The following is an 18,903-nucleotide window of genomic DNA, read 5'->3' on the forward strand; positions in this document are numbered from 1 at the left end:
CGATACTGGGCCGATATAAATAATCTCGGCCCATAAATTATATCCCCACTGGCCCGATAAGATAAGCCCAATTATATTCCTAATAATTTATGATTTGTTCTTCCCTTTTAGATATCTAGGGTTTAACAAATTCTCTCACGTACTTCATACTTGATCTTCAAGCTCCTCAAAAATTTTCAATCGTTTCTGCGTTTCGAAACTTCAAAGCCATGGCTCGTAACGAAGAGAAAGCTCAATCGATGCTGAATCGATTCATCACCATGAAAGAGCAGGAGAAGAAGAAACCGAAGGAGCGGCGTCCGTACCTCGCATCCGAGTGCCGAGACTTGGCGGAAGCGGACAAATGGCGCCAGCAGATCCTGCGTGAGATCGGCCGGAAGGTTGCTGAGATCCAGAACGAAGGTCTCGGGGAGCACCGGCTTCGCGACCTCAATGACGAGGTTAATAAGCTCATACGTGAGAAGTCGCACTGGGAGCGTCGCATTGTCGAGCTCGGCGGTCCTAACTACACCAAACTCTCAGCTAAGATGACGGATCTAGAGGGCAACATTGTCGACGTCCCTAACCCCAGTGGTCGTGGTCCCGGTTACCGGTACTTTGGAGCCGCTAAGAAACTCCCTGGTGTAAGAGAATTGTTTGAGAAACCACCGGAGTTGCGTAAAAGAAGGACGAGATACGATATTTATAAGAGGATTGATGCTAGTTATTACGGGTACAGAGACGATGAGGATGGAGTTCTCAAAAAAGTGGAGAAGCCAGCGGAGGAAAAGATGAGGAAGGAAGCTGTGGAGGAGTGGCGGAGGATGGAGGAGATAAGGAAGGAGGCGAGGAAGGGAGTGAGTGAGGTGGTGACTGTGGGGCCTGCAGTGACGGAGCTGTTGGTAGAGGAGGAAGAAGACGTGGTGGAGGAGGAAAGGATGAGGGAGAGGGAGGAGAATGAGAGAAGAGATAAGGAAAAGGAGTTTGTGGCACACGTGCCACTGCCAGACGAGAAGGAGATTGAAAGAATGGTGGTGGGGAAGAAGAAGATGGAACTTCTGAGCAAGTATGCTAGCGAGGATTTGTTGGAGGAGCAGAGCGAGGCCAAGGCAATGCTCAATATTCAGCGCTAAAAGGTGGATTATTGGTAAGCACAAAGTGCTTGATTTTATTTATTTATTTTTTTTTCAGTTTGGGCATTAAATTTTTGTTGAGGAAGTCGTCTAATTCTGCAATCGTTACATTGTTGCTCTGAAAGAATTATATTTTTCTACTTTAATTTATATGTTTCTTTCTATTGAGAAAATTTGGATGTTGGAAACTTAAACATGAGAGGTGTAGTTTTATTGTCTAAAAAAAGACAGCTTAGTATTGCTATGGTTTTTCGCTGCTGTTGGTAGTTACATATCAAACATGCAGATACTAATCTTAGGGGGACTTTTTAGTAATGCCTGTTATCGAGTTCCTTTTTGAATTTCAATACTTCTTATCAAAATCAATTCAATCTTTTAAGCTGACTGTGTGTGTTGATCTTTCTGGTGTTGTTGTTCGTTTATATTTGCTATGCATTGCATGAAGATTAAGCAGCCTCCTTTTAAGACAGAGAAAGCTTGTGTGCTTGACTTTGTTCATCTATCTACTCTCTCATAGTCCACGATCGGATGGATCTGGAGTTCTTGTATTACCTTTTTATGTTGGTTCTTTTCGTTTGTTGATTGATTTGAAATTCTTTCATGCAGACCTTGGAATGACCCAAGTTTTTTACTTTGTCCATGAATTATTGTTTAACCACCATTCAAAAAAAATCCTTATTTGACTTTGGTGAGAAGTAGCTATTGAAACTCTTTATTTATGTGGAGTCTCTGTTCCCGTCTTTGATTTTGTTGCTAAAGTGTGTGATTGTTACTAATTTATCTAGTAATCATACCAGTACCAGGTCTTTCTTTCCCTCTCAAGAATGTAAACAAGGAAATATTCCAATTTCCAATTTTTTCACAAAGAAAACGAAATATTTGAGGCCTTAATTTTAAGTATATTAAAGTTCCATTCCAAATTGGAGCTCAACAATACAATAGGGGCAGAAAATGGTGCTGTTGTCAGTAACTCTTAATGTTTGTGTACATCATGAATAATGTGCTAGATATATTTAGAGACAGAGTTTACAAAGAAAAAATGGGTGAAAACTGTGTAGAGTGTTCATTTTTCTTGTGTTAGTCCGGTTGTGTAATCTTTTGATAAGAGCATTTGCATTATTTTGAAAGAAATTTATTTTCGTCATTTCGAGTTTGAATATGGATGATTCAAAATTATATATAGCCTTGACAGAAGGTTACAACAAAATTAACTGTTCTCTTAATTGTAATCTAGTTTTTGCCATCTTTTTAAACTCAGCTCTCGATGAGTTCGAATGACAATTTTAGCAGTTTGACTGTCCATGTCGTCAAATCACACTGGTGTTAACGTTATTACTACCGTTAAAAAAATGACACCAATGCATTTGGATGATATCCCTGGCTTGAGAAGCTAAGCTGGAAAGGGCATCCCCTCATATCCAAGTCAATTTGATACCTTTTTTTTTTATGATAGTACTCTATAATCTAATTTATGGTTACATTTTGGTTACATTTTTTTTTTGAAAGGTTCATAGGTCACACACACGTTAAGCCATGTCTGAGAGGCATGAAGGCCACCACAACGGATGGAAAACTATCCAAATCTCAAACCCCCCTGGTGAGAATAGAACCCTGGACCTCAAGGTCTTGAGTAGATAACCAAACCAACCAGGCTATCTCCCATTCTCTTATGGTTACATTTTGGTTTCGTGGTGATTGCAAGGATGCGAAATTGTATGAGAACTCAAACATCTTTCTGGAATATAGACTTTATTATGTATGTTGGTTCTTTTCACTTGACCTTGTTATGTTTTGTTCTCTTTGGGCAGGGGGACTGGCTTTTTCTACATCCTCTATCGGAATGAGAACGAACCGTTGCGGTCTCTTGCATCAAATTGTTGTCCCAGTTGCTCAATAGCTCCACCAGGGTAATTCACTTGGCACAGTTGGGTTTAATGTTGTCATCCATTTTTCTTCATGCCAAATGTTCATGTAGAATGAGAAGTTGACAACTTGACATCCTTATGTAAATATGACACGAGACAAGGAGACTAATATTGAAAGCTTGTATCATTTGATATTGCTATAATATGGCTTCCGGTCAATGTTACCAGAGATCAACTCTCAACCGTTGAAAGTAATTTGGATGGTATACCTTCACACTTGGCATCATTTTTTCCCGACAATACACGGTCAAAAGAGCAAATAACTTAATCAGCTGCCACGCATGTACGTGGAATTGCAGACTAACAGTGTAAAGACTCAGCTTAGCTTAAATTCAACCACAAATCAATCCAAAAGAAACAGATTTATACAACTTTTTAAGTCTGTCGCATACACCTCCGTTCTCCGTTCATCAGTTACAGAACATACCATGGTGATGTGAAAGCATGCATTAAGAAGTAGGTTTAGATACTTCAGACTCTTGCTGTTGTTTCCACTGCTCTGGGGTTTGTGCTTTCTTTATTGAGAGAGCATGAATCTGCTTCATTTCTTCACCCAGAGCAGCATTCACCAGACGATGCCTCTCTAGCAACCTTTTTCCCTCAAACTGTTCTGAGACAATCTCTAAAGCAAAACTTGTACCACATCTGAGAGTTGTATAAATTTTCATAAACTGAATTAGAGGCATAATCTAAACGATATAAAAATAAAAGACAGGAAAAAAGAATAAGAACATGAATCTATTCATGAATCAGTACTCACCCTCCAGATATATCTTCCGACTACCTGAAACATATAAGTATAAACATTATAAGTTCAGAAAGAAAATTTATTGAATTTCACAGGTGTAGGGACAAGGGAGAACTGCATTATCTAGTCCACGAAATAAGTACATGAATGCAGGCCAAGACTGTTGCACTGAATGCACCACTAATTAAACCAATATGTGATGTTGAACAGATACATAGGAGTGCAATCATGGCACAGCCGAGAAACAAAAATCTTATTTTGACGATTTCTTAGCCAGGGTGGAAGGAATAATAAGGAATTAAGGACAAAGGTAAAAGAAATTGCTGCTTTGTTATCAGGGCAGGAAGAAGGAACACATGGACTTTCATGTTTGCTCAGAACATATGGATTGCGAAAGAATATCAAACAGGAACAGATAACTATAACTTTGATCTAGACCTCCACTTTTCTTTTCTGCAGCCATGCCAACAGACTAAAAGTGTGAGTTGATTCTCCACCCAGTAGGTTCAAAATTAGAAGGAAAGAACAATTAAGAGCATAAGCCACTGCTACTGTGGCCTGGGGATGCCAAACTTTATCAAATGAGCTGATATACACAACTACAATATAATAAATCAAGTGAACAGAGAACTTTTGAAAAAAGCACAACAAAGCAAGACATGAAGATGGTGGTTCATTATCCCAACACCAGTGTCTGTTTGATTAATCAACTGAAAATAACCAGGTTACATGTACCCGATCAACTGTATCTGTAACTTGATCCGTCAGTGACAGAACGTAAAAAGAAATGTCCAATGAATTCCATTAAGTAAAGGAAATACTCTTAGAACTTTTAAAGAACAAAAAAAAAAAAAAAAAAAACTTCTTTAGAAAAACTATATTCTAAACCACTTTCCTCCTCTCTTGTGACAAGGGAAAAAGTCGCCAATTATCCCATGAACACTTTAGAGTCCAACTCTTTGCAAGGCCCCCAGGCCTTACGCTCTAACCTAATCTCCAACAGTAGTAAAGCAGATCTTAGTCTTGAACATCGAAATAGGCAGGCTTGAATTAGAAAGCTGCAGTCCTCAACTTTAATTTCCCACCCCAATTTTTTAAAAAACAAAAAACCCAGGGAAGGCTGAAAATTGTGGCCACAGAATGTACATCCATTAAAGAGAAAATAATCAATGAATAAATCCACCAAATACCTCCCTTGAGCGATGGCTGAGCACAAACACCACAACGTTAAAGAAAAAAAAAACAACCTTTTCTATACCGATAGGCAATACTCAATAAGGCGAATTACAAATATATTGGTTGGATGATATAAACCCTAACTAAAAACAACCAAAAGTGATAATGTAACAGAGCAGAATAAAAAAAAAAAAAACCGAATCAAAATCAGAACCAAGTAACTGCAAATAATAAGTGATAATCAATTGCTTCGAGTGCCAATTAGGGCAAGGCAAATGTACCCTGTACACACAAGTAATCACAAAAAACACAAGCGCACATACGCATACATATATACATATATAGTGAAAGAGATGGCTACAGAAGCGGAGAAACACTTACGAGATGTGAAGGATTCATTTTCGTAGTCAACGTCGATTAGACTTGCTCCTTCGTCACTCCCATCTTCCCCGACGTGCTCTTCAGAGTTCAGAGCTCCAGGGTTTTAGAGTTTCATAGTTTTAGGCGGTTTAGGCTTTATATGGGCCTTTATTCTTTTCTCCGATGTTGGGCTACGTTCGATTCCAATATTCCTTTTGGGTGGATCTCGATTGAGGGCCCAAAAGCTATACAGGCCCACTAAAACATTCTTTCTAACCTTCCTTTCTTTTCTTCTTTATGCTCCCAAGTGGCCAAGTCACAACAAGAGATGCGCAAGCCCAACAACAATTTGATCCAAGGGTAACTCCCAAATTAGAATAACTTGTGATAACACAAAAAAAAAAGACCCTCCAATAATGTGTCGACATGTGTCACTTAGATTACTCCAACAGTATATAATATCAGCACATAGATTTAAATTAGAAGAATAATTAGATTACTCCAACAGTAACTTCCAGATTAGGATAATTTCACTATCTCAGCACAAAAGGATAAGATATTTTTGGGAACCAAAGCATAAGGGACAAAAGGTTTAATTGGATTGGTCTCATCTCATTAAATTGGGCCCATTCACTTGCGTAAGATGCTTCAATACCACAACTTTGATACCCCCTCATTTTCTTAAACTTGGACTTTTTATCTTACCTTTTTTTTCACCACTATCTTGCTATGGCATTGTTTAAAAAATAAAAATAAAAAAAAAATTGCCATGGTAAAGTAGGGTTATTATGGTCATTTCGTTGACAAAGTCACGGATAAATGGGAAAAAGAGAGCATAGCCTAAGGCAAAGATGGCGTTGTGGGCCTCACCTTTTTACCAAGTTTACCCTTGAGGCCTTGACCAGTATTTAAGCTCACAATCATTGACCAAAAGTCAACCAAAAACACAAGAAGTCAATAAAATTACAGCACACACCAATCAGCGATTAACAGGTCAATAAAAACAGCTGGATTTACCCCACTTGATTGCCACTTACTTCTTCATCTCTTTTACGAAACCCTAATTCCACTCCTCCATTTTTAACTTCCTTTGTCCAATCAGTTTTTTTCTTTTTTTTCAGTAGCGTACGTAGATATATATATTTTTCATATTTATTTATTTGTTGTAAAAAAAGAGAGGAATTTAACCCATTTACACAAAAAGCACCGCTTCAAAATTCACCACCACATCCTATCGGGAGGGATTTTTCTGGGCTGTAACTTTCTGGAACAAGCGGTTATGGAAGTCTCGACTTTGCCGGAAAATCAGAGTGCTGCCGCGGGGAACAGGGAGAGTGGAGAAAGTGGTGATGAGGAGGAGAGGCTGAGAGGGGAAGAGGTTGACCGGTACTCTGCTGGCAACCGGTGGCCGCGGCAAGAGACCTTGGCTTTGTTGAAGATAAGGTCTGAGATGGACGTTGCTTTTAGGGATTCTGGGCTCAAGGCTCCTCTCTGGGAAGAAGTTTCCAGGTCAGTTTTATTTAAAAAAATTTCCCAGGAATTCATTTCTCGTTTGTTTCAGTGCAAAGCTTGCGACTTTTTTTGATTATCGAATAGTGGGTATTAAGATTTTTTTTCAGCTGTTGCAATTCACATGGCTGTTCTATTTTTTTCCACTTATAATCTTATATTAGAAGTAATTAGATTGTAGAATTGAAGTTATATGCATTGAAGTGGAACAGTCGGTGTGTTTTGTTGAACCTGTGGTGCTCAGGAAATTAGCCGAGCTTGGATACAACAGAAGCTCCAAGAAATGCAAGGAGAAGTTTGAGAACCTTTACAAGTACCATAGAAGGACCAAGGAAGGTCGATCAGGCCGTGCTGATGGCAAAAACTATCGGTTTTTTGAGCATTTAGAAGCTTTAGAGCATAACTCCATGGTTGGTCCACCATCATCTCCACAAAAGATCTATGCTTCTATGGCTGCTTCAGTAAGCCCAATAAGTTTTATCCAAAATGCTATTCCAAGTTCTATCCAAAACCTCAGTGCGAATTCCATTGACACCTCATCTACACCGGCCACATCTTCAAGTGAAGAATCCGGAGGTACACATAGGAAAAAGAGAAAACTGAGTGAGTTTTTTGAGAGATTGATGAAGGAAGTCTTAGAAAAGCAAGAGAAATTGCAAAGGAACTTTATAGAAGCGATGGAGAAGTGTGAACAGGATAGGATATTGAGAGAGGAAGCATGGAAGATGCAAGAAATGGAGAGAATTAAGAGAGAGCGTGAACTTTTGGTTCAAGAACGATCTATTGCAGCTGCAAAAGATGCTGCTGTTCTTTCATTTTTGCAGAAGTTTGCGGATCAAGCGACCTCAACGCATCTACCTGAGAACCAAACAACTCCCCTAGAGAAAGCTGGGGAGAGGCAGTTTACTTTCAATTGTGATGATTTAACCCAAGGCAATAGTAACAGTGAGAATCTTAGGCAACTTAATGGTAATGGTGAGAGTTTCAGTCACATAAGTTCTTCTCGGTGGCCTAAAGATGAAGCTGAAGCTTTGATTAGGCTGAGGACTAATCTTGATATGCAGTATCACGATAATGGGCCTAAAGGGCCTCTATGGGAGGAGATATCCACAGCCATGAAGAAGCTTGGCTATGATAGAAGTGCGAAGAGGTGCAAAGAGAAGTGGGAGAATATGAACAAGTACTTCAAGAAGGTAAAAGAAGGCAATAGGAAGAGAGCTGTTGACTCAAAGACATGTCCATATTTTCATCAGCTTGATGCTTTATATACGGAGAAGACTAACAAGGTTGTCAATTCGGTTCATGCTGGTTATGAAATGAGGCCCGAAGAGCTTTTAATGCATATGATGGGAGCGCAAGAAGAACGGCAACAGCAGGAGCCAGCAGGCGAGGACATAGAAAGTGAAATTGGTAACCAGAATCAGCAAGAAGACTATGGAGAAAATGAAGATGAAGGAGATGCTTATAAAATTGTCGCCAATAATGCTAATTCAATGGCAGTTATGGATTGATCAAACTCAAATAGAAGCTGAAAGTATTTCTGAGTGCTGAAGTGGGTTTGCATGATCTGAGAAGCGGTCTTGGTCGCTGCAAGATGCATCATGGTTTTCTGGGTCAGAGGAGTTTTGATGAGTTTATTTTTGACCAACAAAAGGCCATCTACTAGAAGATGACTTCTATAATAAAAGATCATCATTTGCTAAACAAATGCTTGTGTATGTGGGAGAGATTGCAACAAGGAGGCTGTATCATGTATGTAATATAGAACACCTGTTCTTTTCAGCTTTTGAAAGTGCACCTGCGTATGTTAAAAGTTGAAAATCATAGTTGTTTTTGTAGTTATCATGTCACTTGCATTAAGCATTAATGCTAATAATGCAATAGGAATAATAGGATTCCCATAATAATCTGTGTGGGAGCAATATTGTCATGATTGCTCAGAACAGTATTTGAAATCACATCATTTGTTGGTGTCCTATTTTTTTTCCTCTTGCTTTCCTTAAAACAGTGTCAGGGGTTATTTGCTTGAGTTTCTCATTGCAGAACCAATTTTTGCTTTTTTGGGTTGGATTTTGGTAAGATCCCCCTTTTGGTTGCTAAGAAATCATAACAGAGACAGATGTAAGGTGTTACATTCTGATTTTTATGAGGTAGTGAGCAAGTGTAGATGTTGATACATGTTAAATAAAATGACTCATATTAGGAGAATTGCTTTACACCTTCAAGCTCTAAAAAAGGGGAAGTTGTGCGAGAAGAGAACATAGTGTACCAGTCGTGGTTACACCTATTCGTTTGTATCAGTAGGTTGACCGGGGGTACGGGGAGTCCCCGTGATGAGTGTTGATTATTTTTTGAATGGAGATATAATTGTATTTTTAGTTACCCAAGTAGCCGGCTATAAAATGGACAAACCCTAGCTCAATTGTATTACTTGGATTTCTCATAGTAAAAAACACCCATAATTTGCGAGGTTCAATTCTCAACAAACACATGCTGTGGCTGCATAAACTTGAGCTTCTTAAATGCTGCTTTGTTTCCCACTTAACCAGTGCATGAGACACAGGATATATCATATTCATGTACCTTCTTTGCTATGGTGAGAACTTGTGCAAAGCTTCTGCCACTGTTACAAAATTGGCATCAGAATTAACCATCAGTGTTGGGCCTCGTGGGCTGGAGGTAGATCAGGCTTTGGCTTCTTTTGGCCCAATGAGGACACATGTTGGCCCAGTCCAAACTACACATTTCCACAGTGGGTGTAATGGTGTATAACCAAGTGGTCTAGTTTATCAACCGAGGAAATTTTCTGACAGATTACTATTTCAGGCTCTCCCTGTTCAACTGTGACAAAAGACAAGCGGTCAAAACCAAAAAGTAACTTTTCTTCACCAGTCTCAAGACCCTCAACCTCTGCCAACGGCTGTAAAATTTGATCCTCAAGATCCGAGCCAAATCGAAACACGTTTTAGCTTCACAATCTCCCGCAGAGCTCTCTCATCAGCTCACACTAACCCATCAATGGCAGACTATGAAACACACCACCGTCACCAAGCAATCCCAAAAGAGACGGCACTCCAAGCCCTCAACACCATAATCCAGCTTCATTTCGAGAAAACCCTTGAAAAGAAGAGAGCCATTGACCTTCAAAAGAAGGAGCTTTACAAGCACTTCTTGCTCTTCTTCATCTTCCTCTCTCTGGTTTTCTTAGGCCAATCTCAGTCTACCCGCCTTGAATGCCGCCACTGCTGGATCCCCATTTCACTCCTTTCCCTTGCTCACCTCATCTTCTATGTCTCAGTAGCTCAGACCCTCAGATGCATCAATGGGTTCAAGTACCAGAGGAGGTGCCACAAGCTAACTCTTGGATTGGCCACTGAGAGGCTGAGGGAGCTCAAAATGAGAGTGAATGGTGGAGAATATGATGGTGGTGAGGTGGTGATAGGCGATGAAAGTGAGCTTGAGATTCATTACCAAGAGCCCCCTGAAAGCTACTTTGGTAAGTTTAAGCGGAATTGGGCTCTGCATTTTGGGTTCTTGATCTTGATTTATGGATTCATGGTGTCTTCCTCTGTTGTCCTCCTCTGTTTCTAGTTTCTGGGTTTGGGTTATTATGCTTGAAGCTTTGATGGGTTTGTTTGATTACAGAGGCAGCTTTAGTTTGTTTGTTAGATTCAATGTGGCCAAAACTTGAAGAAGAAAGAAATTGGTACTTTCTTTTAGTGGATATTCATATTCTTTGGTGGTAGGAAAATCTACCTTTTCAACTTCGATGATTATTTAGTTTGTTTGCAAGAAGACAACAGAAATACAGTAGCATAATAGTTATCAGTTATCCGAAAATTCAGAACTCACATGGCTCTGCATTTGCTCTGTCGCATTTGTCTTACATTATTAAAATAATATATACCTGCAATAATTTATTCAAAATTTGAAATATAAAGACGTTGCTTTGTGTTGAGGATTCAAAGCTTCAAACATTGACATCGCAATCATAACAATTATTAAGCTCAACGACCTTTCTTACGGCCATTACTTCCAGTTACTCTCTGTGTCTTTTCGTCTTGTTAACCAACCGTCGGCTTGGTTAAGTTCATGTCAAAAAACTGACCGTTTACAACCTTACTCAAATGGGATTGTACTGACAATCCGTTGAGAAATAAGACCATAAAAACAAGCTTGATATGGGCAGTTTTCTGCTCGGATACAAATTCCAGATGTAGTTCAAACTTCTGGAGCCATTACGGAAACATAAGTAAACGTAATCGGGATAGCTAAACTCAGTTGTTGAAATAATTATTGATCAGGGCAACTATAAAATTACCAGAATGGCTGGTTAGAATATAACATTTGAGCTATCAAGATCCTTGGCAATGAGTCAACTACTGAAGAATGATAATAAATCAAATAAATATTCATCATACAGTTCTTGTTCCTGTTCTGCTATGTTATTGTAGCTTCTTTGAAACGATGCCCGATGGAAAAGCCGAATGCGTCAGACATCCCTACCACAACATAGGAAGGTTAGAACTCAGGCAAGAGCATTGCATAATGATCTGTATGCATTAACACACAGTTTGAACTTCTCCTCAGCCGCTGCCTGCAGAGATACATAGACATCATGTTAAGTTCCTAAATACCAAACAATGAAAACAAAAATAAGATTAAATCAATGATAATTCAAGTGGCTGTGAATATGCTATGAAGATCTAGCACATCAGTCAGTAGCCCGATTTTATAACCTTAATTGGAGGAATTAGATGGGACTCTGTAATCATAGAACAGCAAAGGGAAATGGGAGGCCCACAAAATAAATTGCCAATTCTCATAAACTAGATATGGATGCCTGGAAATTAACTGATGATGAAATAATTGGATCCTATTACCACACTTGTAATCACAGAATTTAAGAATAAACATGAACAGAGACCCAAAGACTAACTGACCTGTGAGGGACCCTGATGCTTATCAGGATGCCATTTCAAAGCTGACGAGCGGAAACTGCAAACCAAAAATCAAGAGGGTATAAATGATGTGTGGTTAATGTCTGTTTATACCCGAGGACAAAAACAATGAAGTACTTACGCATTTTTTACATCTTCAATCTTTAAAGGTCCTTTTGGAGGCAGGCCAAGAAGGGTTCTATCAGAAGATGATCCTACAGAAAAGAACTCATCCTCTGACTCGCTTGAATTTGCCCACTGCTCAGTTCTATGGTTTGTTCGGTTTGAATGATCTCTCCACTCAAATCCAGATGTTGAACTTTGGGAAGGAGGCTCATTCCATGATCTGAAAGACCAAGTATACCATCTTTTCCCATATGTTTCTTGAAAGGTTGTCTCAGAATCATCAAATTCTTCAGAATCCCTGAACTTTCCTGAACATATAATATAATCCAGCGGGCATTCATTTTGTAAAAACACATGTGCAGGATAGAGAATACAAGTAGCAGTACCTATGGAAATACCCGAAAACAATATATTCCTCTCATATCACTATTTACATGGTTTAAGGACTGCTATTTAATGGTGACACCAGAATCAAATATTTTGAGCAAACTTCATGGGAAAACTAAAGACTTAACCAAGACCAAGAGCCAAAGACATAAGTTCATATCCTGGCTTCTTCGGCCCACATCCCATTTCAGTCAATTTTCACACATGTTGGGTTCCCATAATTACCAAGGAATGTTTGGGCTGCACGTGGTAGGAGTGCTGGAAATCACCCGTCCCACTAGCTTAAGCTTTAAAGAGAGTTAGTAATTTAACAATTTACTCATTGCAAACCTAATGTTTATGAAAACAGGATTGCCAACAGGCCCAACACTTCATAATACACAAAATTGTTGGCACCAATAAATATGAAACCCATATTTTCTAGGAAATTCAGCAGGCTGGAACCTTCATCATTAATATTAAGTGGATCCTACTTGTCCAATCATCATGGAAAATATCGATCACAAAAAAATATAGTCATGTTGATCAAGATACCCATAAAGGTAAAGGTCGAGTATGTCGAGAGGGCAGGTAGACAATATAGGAAAGAAGAAAGCAAAAAATATTAACAAACAAAGTGAAGGAGGAAGACAGAAGTTAATCACAAAGAGCTCACGTTTCATTTTGTTGTGATGGGATTTCTTAGAACGTCTAGCAGAAACTTTAGGTCTGCCTTTCTTGCAGGAGCTATTTGATTTGTGCGTATCCCATCCATTTGCGCCATCAAACTTCGGTATTGGCTCTTCATCCTAGGAAAGTTTAGAAGATGAAAATACATTTATAATGAAACAAGTAAATAAATGATTTCGACCACATATAAACCTAACACAGTGAAAATTATCCTAATATCGAAGCATTCATTGGATATTACATCATAAAGCTCATTAGAGTGCGTTGGGCATCCCTTGGAATGTAATGCCTCTATTTCATTTTGCACATCTTCATATGACAATCTTTTAATAGCGACTACCCTTCATAAGATGGCTATAGCTTATCAATGATGCCTATCAAATCGTGAATATGCACAGTCAGATTAGTTAAAGAGCTGCAGTGGGGGCAGGTGGGGTCCTTGGGGAATGAATAGATGTATGCAGGCTTACCCCCGTTTATCAGAGAGGCTGTTTTCAGAATTTTATCATGCGACCCTTGCTTGAGGTGAAGCACGTTTACCTCTAGCCACAGGTTTTCCCTTGTAAATTTATAATGCAAAATCAGATACCAGTTATAACTCCCAGTTGGAAGCCTAAAGGTACTTGATTGTGCTTCAAGAAAATGGGGGCATTTCTATAACCTCAACTCAAATAGAAATGCAGCCATACAAGCAAAGCCGAACAGATAGAGAAATTTGAAAAAAAATATATGCATGTGTATGTGTTTTGCTTGCGGTCAAGAAAAAAATCAAGAAGATCATGTTCGGGATGTAATGTGTTATTCCATTGCTAAACAGTTGCACATAAAACATAAATACGATACATGAGAACTGTACTTGTCGAGGATAAACACATTAGAACTAAAACTAGATTAATATTTCTGCCCAATAGAAAGAGAAATTCATTACTTTCATCATGACTAGAAACTCCTAAATCAGCTGGTTCAGGGAGCATCTATATTCTCTTCACAGCATGACTAGAGAAAAGCACCCGCTTGCTAGGCCAAAGCTCTACAACATGACTGAATCAATGAAGAGTGTCTCTGTTCTTTACAGATAGTAAATTGCATACAGCCATAAAAACAAAGAAAATATATTCTTAATACAACTGATGTCATTATGGTAACAAAAAATTTCATCACACATCAAATGTAAGATTATGGTTCTAAATAAGGCATGGCTGCAGAACGTTTACCGGAAATGAAAATTTAGACGCCCCATTTTTGAAGAGAAGGTCTTTTAGTGCTTTCTTTGTATCAGCTCTCTTTTGTCGAGTCACAAATCTTATGTGTTCCTGCATTCAATATTTAGGACTAGACAAGCTTTATCAAGAGATAAATCAAAAGAAAAAGAGAAGACAAACTGATGAGGAGGGAGGTCATGCATATTAAGTACATAAAAAGATATTTACGAAGTATCGACACTGTGGATCTGAATATCAAATCCTCTGAGATGTAGCATCATACAGGGGATTTCTGCACCTTCCTGTTTCCTAGTAGGTCTTATATAATTGCAATGTAATGCTGAGTCCAGTCCACAAATTAAAGAAAAATCCCATACCTTGGATGGTTTTTGTGACCCTCTCACATCCTGCGAAAATATTTTATTGATTGTTACCCTTACGTATGCTATAATATTGAAGAAGTCCAACCCACATGGCTCATCACCCACCACAGAGAGAGAGAGGTTTGCATTAAGCTCATTTGATAACTGGGAACTTAAAGCTATATAAAAAAAAGGCTTGAATGTTGAAAAGGATTACCCACAACCTCAATGCCACAAGAAACAGTAAGATAGCAATCAAGCAACCTCGATGTTAGTATAGATGATAATTCACCACAACAATATTATTAGAGCCAGGTAACGAAATAGATACCCCCCATAAGAGGTTTTCTCAACATTAAACCCTTCCTGAAAGGCTCCAGCCTGCAACAAGACTTTCAATCATGGAATAAAAATCTAACTAAAGAGAAACCAGATGAAGATGATGATGTGCATTGTACAGCAATCTACATAAAGCCCTAGCCTTTGACTGTCGCAGCATCCAGTGATAGGAATTAATTTTTAGGGGTGTCGCCGATAACACGATATCAAGGGAATACCCTTTCACATGAAACTTTCAGATGCTCTCAGTTACATCAATTTGTTATTGAACATTCGCTTCAAGTCTGCCATACACACTCCAAACAGATAAAAACGAGTTCTTAACAATAACAAATTTCAGAATTTCATCAAATGGATACTAACCAAACTATAAGGGAAAAAAAATCACAATCAAGTGGTTGCAAGAAAAGAAGAAAAATAAAGCAAAGAGACGCCTGTACTCACCGCATTCGGTTTATTCTTCGACTTGTCGAACGAACTAGGTGTGGAATGAATAGACGCGAAATGGGTCGTCGTTGATGACGCTGAAAGGCCCGGAAGAAAGGTATTTCGGAGTTGCGACAAGTTTCTCCATCTGAGCACTTGCATGTCTAAGAATTGAATTCATGAAAAAGCTCTCTTTTTTTGATCGTGAGACTGAAGCCGATTATATTCGTGCCACGGACCAACAAATCAGGCTATAGTTTCGCAAAGGAATTTGATGCTCTGGTGGTACAGATTAGGTCCCCTGATGTCTAGTTTTCGGGGACTTTGAGGCGAAGCAAGATTTCCTCTGTTCCTTGATTTTCCGGTTTAGGTAGCCGTATCTCAAGCAGAACCTTCTCTAGTGGGCCATGGACAGTTTGGACTGGTTGTCCTCGTATCTCATCTAATGGACCATGGACTTTGGACTGGGTATCCACGTAGGCCCAAACATGGGCAGACTGTCGCTTGATTTGGACCCTCTTTGGGCCTTGAACCTGGAATTAAGCCGATTTGTTGGCCCAATATATATTTGCTTTCCTTGTTTAGTTTTGTTTCGCAAAGTAGAAAAAAAGCCGAGCAAAGACGGTGATGGGAATGATAGGTTGGTGGGCCTGGGCCAGAGCCAACCCGCCAGACATGAAGCGATCATTGTAACAATAAAACCTATTTTTAATATTTAAAAAAAATGTAGATTTTTTTTAAAGGTAATTCCATAATGACTTGAAGTTTTTTTTAATAACCCATAAAACCATCAAACAAGTTTGTCTTTCGGACAATTAATATAAACCTAAACTCGAACCGTCAAACTCCACGTACATAACTTTCTCACTTGATGACATAATAAATTAGATCAGATCTCAACTCGTGACTAGATATTTCTTCTGCAGAATAGTATAATTTTATTGTAATAATAGTAATGGCAAGCACGATGTAGTAATATTGACATGCACCACCACTACCCACACAGAACTAAATACATGGAAACAGAGACAGCTTTGCTTAGATTATTGAGATTTTCTCTTCTGGAAATCTATTCACTATTTGATTGTGCTGTGCCTGCTGCCTACCCACTAATTACAAATTTAAGTCTGTATATGAAAAAGTCCAAAAGAGAGCCCAACTTTAAGTGACATGGGCCCATTCAAAGAAATGGCCAACTCAAACCCTTCCATTGCCATGCTGTAAATGATATGCTCCCCGGCCCTCTTCTCCTCATTAACCGTCAAACCATCCCCTCCCCCACCCCCCTCTTCCTATTTTCAGCTCCCTCCACTCTCTCTCTCTCTCTCTCTCTCTCTCTCTCTCTCTCTATACATACACATATATACAGACACACACATATGAATATATATATATGGCTGTGCCACCTGTTGCTGCTAATAAACAAACATTAAAAACGCCCTTGAAGTCTGTTCACCTCTGTTGTCCGTCTCTCTGTCTGTCTCTCCCTTTGACCCTAAAACGAATATCCTCCATAACTATAAAAACCGAACCTTCTCTCTTCTCTCTCTCTCTCTCTCTCTCTCTATCTTTCTATATCATCACTATCCTCTCTTTTCTCTTCTATCAATAAATTGATAAAAGAGACATGGGTGGTTGCGCGACCAAGCCCAAGGTATTGACGGGTGACGGAGAGGCCGAGGCCCCGGCTCCGGCTCCTGCTGAGCCAGCCAAGGTGGAGGAAGCTGCGGCTGCTGAAGTGAAGACAGAGACAAAGGAGAAAGGTGTAGAGGTTGTGGAAGAGGAAAAGAAGGTAGTGGAAGGCGATAAAGTGAAGGAAATTGTTGGTGAACAGGAAGAGAAGCCACGATCTCTCAGTAACTTGTTCAAAGAGGTAAATGATTAATTATGTTATGATTTATTGGATAAATTTTGATAGATTTCATTCTAATTTTGATTCTAATCAAACAGAGACAATGAATTAATGGATTAGTTTTATGTTTCTTGATCTGTGTAATGATCAAATCCCTGCATTTCTCATCAAATTATGCTTTTTTACATGTGAGATCGATTGATGTCATTTATTTTACAGAACTGGGTTCTTCTTCTTCTTGTTTTATTGTTTGGAATTTGGATGGTCAATTAATTAATTAACAGAGTGCATTGATAATGTTGAGAGATTCTTTGGTTTCATAAAAAAATTAATTTAAAAAAAAAAAGGAAAGCTGGCTCTTGTCCTATGCCATGTCGGTGTCCTTGCATTTACCAATAGATTTTTTAGAACTTCTGCACTGAATACTTATTTTCTTGTTTATTTACATAATATGATTGAATTTAATATGGCTTTGGAACTAGTCCAGCTGGGGAATAACTGAATCAGAATGAGGTATGTCCATGGATATTCCATCACATCCTCATTCAAATATTACAGTCCAAACTGGTCATAGTTTCGAGGACCCACCAATTGTTCTGTTCCTCTCTGTTTTTTCCTCCACTGTTTTGACCCCATCATTGCTTTTGTATAAAAAAAAAACTTATATATTAGTTAGTCAACAATGATACAGCGTGGATAATATCTCAACAGTTGGTATTTCAATTATCATGAGTTGTACGCATGTACATTATGTGAAACACATGGAGCTTATGAATCGTATGTATCGTAAATATCAATTGTTGGGATCTATATCATTTTCGATAATGATAGCACGTGGAATCAGTACAATTTTTGGCAATTGTGGGGTTTAATCGTATGTTCAACAAATTAATACGTATAATTTGTGAATTTTTTTGTGTTGTGTTCTTTGTAGAATGAAGGTGAGGCAGAAGCAGAGCCAGTGAAACAAGAAGTGTCCGGAACAGAGAAGCCTAAAGACGAATCTGAAACCAAGAAACCAGAAGCCGAACCATCATCGGAGCCGGCGACAGATGAACCGTCTGAGCCAGAGAAACCCAGTGAAGAACCTGAAACCAATGTAGCTGTAAAGACTGAGGCACCAGTTGAGGTTACGGCTGTTGAGCAGACAACTATCCCAGCTATTGTTGTTGAGGTTCTTCCAAAGGCTGAATCAGAGAAAGTCGTTGATGTAACACCCACAACTGCAGAAACCCAGATATCTGAGGAGAAGAAAACTGAAGAATCAAAGTGAAGTAGTTCTGGTAATAATGTGCAAATTATGTGTGTTAAGAATACGAGGAAGGCAGGACATGCTCCTATTTATATGAAGGTTACTACTGAAGGCAATAGCTTGAGAAGATCGCGAAGAGCTCCCTTGGTTTTAGGAAATTAATGCTTATGAGTTGATTTGTTCTCAAAGTTTTATTTTTTAATTTGAGTTTGTTTACTATTCTATTTGTGTGGACATTGAATTGGTAGATTAAATATCCGACGATGAGTTTGTTCTTATTTATTCACCGATTTTATGCATTTTATATCACTAAAATAATCATTTTATAAATTTGTATTAGTTTTCAATTATCCAATCACAAACATAATTCTCTGTGATATTTTTTTAAAAAAAAAAAAACTTGCAATTTTAAGCCCGAAACGTTGGTCTCTTGGGATGGTAAATGACTGACTGCACTCCTTGTGAGATGCATTCCTAATTTTTTTTTTTTTTTGAATTTGGGTTAGATTTTAAATTAG

The 18,903-nt window shown here is 38.7% G+C and overlaps 5 protein-coding genes and 1 pseudogene across 8 annotated transcripts; 4 read left to right on the forward strand and 2 right to left on the reverse strand.

The window, feature by feature from the left end:
• Window positions 1-83: 83 nt before the first annotated feature.
• Window positions 84-3,206, forward strand: LOC120003000 (pre-mRNA-splicing factor ISY1 homolog). Of its 3 annotated transcripts, none has more exons than XR_005469225.1 (3): window positions 84-1,126; window positions 2,619-2,825; window positions 2,921-3,206. XR_005469225.1 is itself a non-coding variant. In XM_038851886.1 (2 exons), the coding sequence occupies exon 1, from the start codon at window positions 210-212 to the stop codon at window positions 1,110-1,112; it is 903 nt and encodes a 300-aa protein (XP_038707814.1). In that variant the 5' UTR covers window positions 90-209; the 3' UTR covers window positions 1,113-1,126; window positions 2,921-3,206. The 3 variants fall into 3 exon arrangements, 1 of the variants encoding a protein (XP_038707814.1); XR_005469226.1 differs by having other exon boundaries at window positions 2,619-2,709; XM_038851886.1 differs by lacking the exon at window positions 2,619-2,825 and having other exon boundaries at window positions 90-1,126.
• A 91-nt stretch (window positions 3,207-3,297) lies between these two features.
• Window positions 3,298-5,405, reverse strand: LOC120003001 (annotated as a pseudogene).
• Window positions 5,406-6,429: 1,024 nt separating this feature from the next.
• On the forward strand, window positions 6,430-8,808 carry LOC120002739 (trihelix transcription factor GTL1-like). Its single transcript, XM_038851526.1, has 2 exons — window positions 6,430-6,830; window positions 7,075-8,808. Exons 1-2 carry the CDS (start codon window positions 6,601-6,603, stop codon window positions 8,339-8,341), a joined length of 1,497 nt encoding a protein of 498 aa, XP_038707454.1. The 5' UTR covers window positions 6,430-6,600; the 3' UTR covers window positions 8,342-8,808.
• A 579-nt stretch (window positions 8,809-9,387) lies between these two features.
• LOC120002898 lies at window positions 9,388-10,583 on the forward strand. Its single transcript, XM_038851757.1, has one exon. The coding sequence runs from the start codon at window positions 9,849-9,851 to the stop codon at window positions 10,419-10,421; it is 573 nt and encodes a 190-aa protein (XP_038707685.1). The 5' UTR covers window positions 9,388-9,848; the 3' UTR covers window positions 10,422-10,583.
• A 513-nt stretch (window positions 10,584-11,096) lies between these two features.
• Window positions 11,097-15,650, reverse strand: LOC120002396. Of its 2 annotated transcripts, XM_038851154.1 has the most exons (7): window positions 15,300-15,650; window positions 14,532-14,561; window positions 14,167-14,265; window positions 12,939-13,071; window positions 11,913-12,204; window positions 11,774-11,828; window positions 11,097-11,427 (listed from the first exon to the last, which is right to left on the reverse strand). In XM_038851154.1, exons 1-7 carry the CDS (start codon window positions 15,441-15,443, stop codon window positions 11,359-11,361), a joined length of 822 nt encoding a protein of 273 aa, XP_038707082.1. In that variant the 5' UTR covers window positions 15,444-15,650; the 3' UTR covers window positions 11,097-11,358. The 2 variants fall into 2 exon arrangements, with proteins under 2 accessions (XP_038707082.1, XP_038707083.1); XM_038851155.1 differs by lacking the exon at window positions 14,532-14,561 and having other exon boundaries at window positions 15,300-15,647.
• Window positions 15,651-16,607: 957 nt separating this feature from the next.
• On the forward strand, window positions 16,608-18,667 carry LOC120002397 (phosphatidylglycerol--prolipoprotein diacylglyceryl transferase-like). The gene is made up of 2 exons (XM_038851156.1): window positions 16,608-17,154; window positions 18,068-18,667. Exons 1-2 carry the CDS (start codon window positions 16,909-16,911, stop codon window positions 18,404-18,406), a joined length of 585 nt encoding a protein of 194 aa, XP_038707084.1. The 5' UTR covers window positions 16,608-16,908; the 3' UTR covers window positions 18,407-18,667.
• The last annotated feature ends 236 nt before the right edge of the window (window positions 18,668-18,903 follow it).

This window comes from Tripterygium wilfordii, chromosome 7, assembly GCF_013401445.1.
Source record: "Tripterygium wilfordii isolate XIE 37 chromosome 7, ASM1340144v1, whole genome shotgun sequence".
Classification (NCBI taxonomy): domain Eukaryota; kingdom Viridiplantae; phylum Streptophyta; class Magnoliopsida; order Celastrales; family Celastraceae; genus Tripterygium; species Tripterygium wilfordii.

Excerpts from the sequence above, each read along its gene's own strand:
- LOC120003000 (XM_038851886.1), top strand. The coding sequence starts at position 210 with ATGGCTCGTAACGAAGAGAAAGCTCAATCGATGCTGAATCGATTCATC.
- LOC120002739 (XM_038851526.1), top strand. The coding sequence starts at position 6,601 with ATGGAAGTCTCGACTTTGCCGGAAAATCAGAGTGCTGCCGCGGGGAAC. Across the intron at positions 6,831-7,074 it reads CTCTGGGAAGAAGTTTCCAG|GAAATTAGCCGAGCTTGGAT; the intron begins GTCAGTTTTATT and ends TGTGGTGCTCAG.
- LOC120002898 (XM_038851757.1), top strand. The coding sequence starts at position 9,849 with ATGGCAGACTATGAAACACACCACCGTCACCAAGCAATCCCAAAAGAG.
- LOC120002396 (XM_038851154.1), bottom strand. The coding sequence starts at position 15,443 with ATGCAAGTGCTCAGATGGAGAAACTTGTCGCAACTCCGAAATACCTTT. Across the intron at positions 14,562-15,299 it reads CGAAGAATAAACCGAATGCG|GATGTGAGAGGGTCACAAAA; the intron begins GTGAGTACAGGC and ends ATATTTTCGCAG. Across the intron at positions 14,266-14,531 it reads GGTCACAAAAACCATCCAAG|GAACACATAAGATTTGTGAC; the intron begins GTATGGGATTTT and ends TATTGAATGCAG.
- LOC120002397 (XM_038851156.1), top strand. The coding sequence starts at position 16,909 with ATGGGTGGTTGCGCGACCAAGCCCAAGGTATTGACGGGTGACGGAGAG. Across the intron at positions 17,155-18,067 it reads TCAGTAACTTGTTCAAAGAG|AATGAAGGTGAGGCAGAAGC; the intron begins GTAAATGATTAA and ends TGTTCTTTGTAG.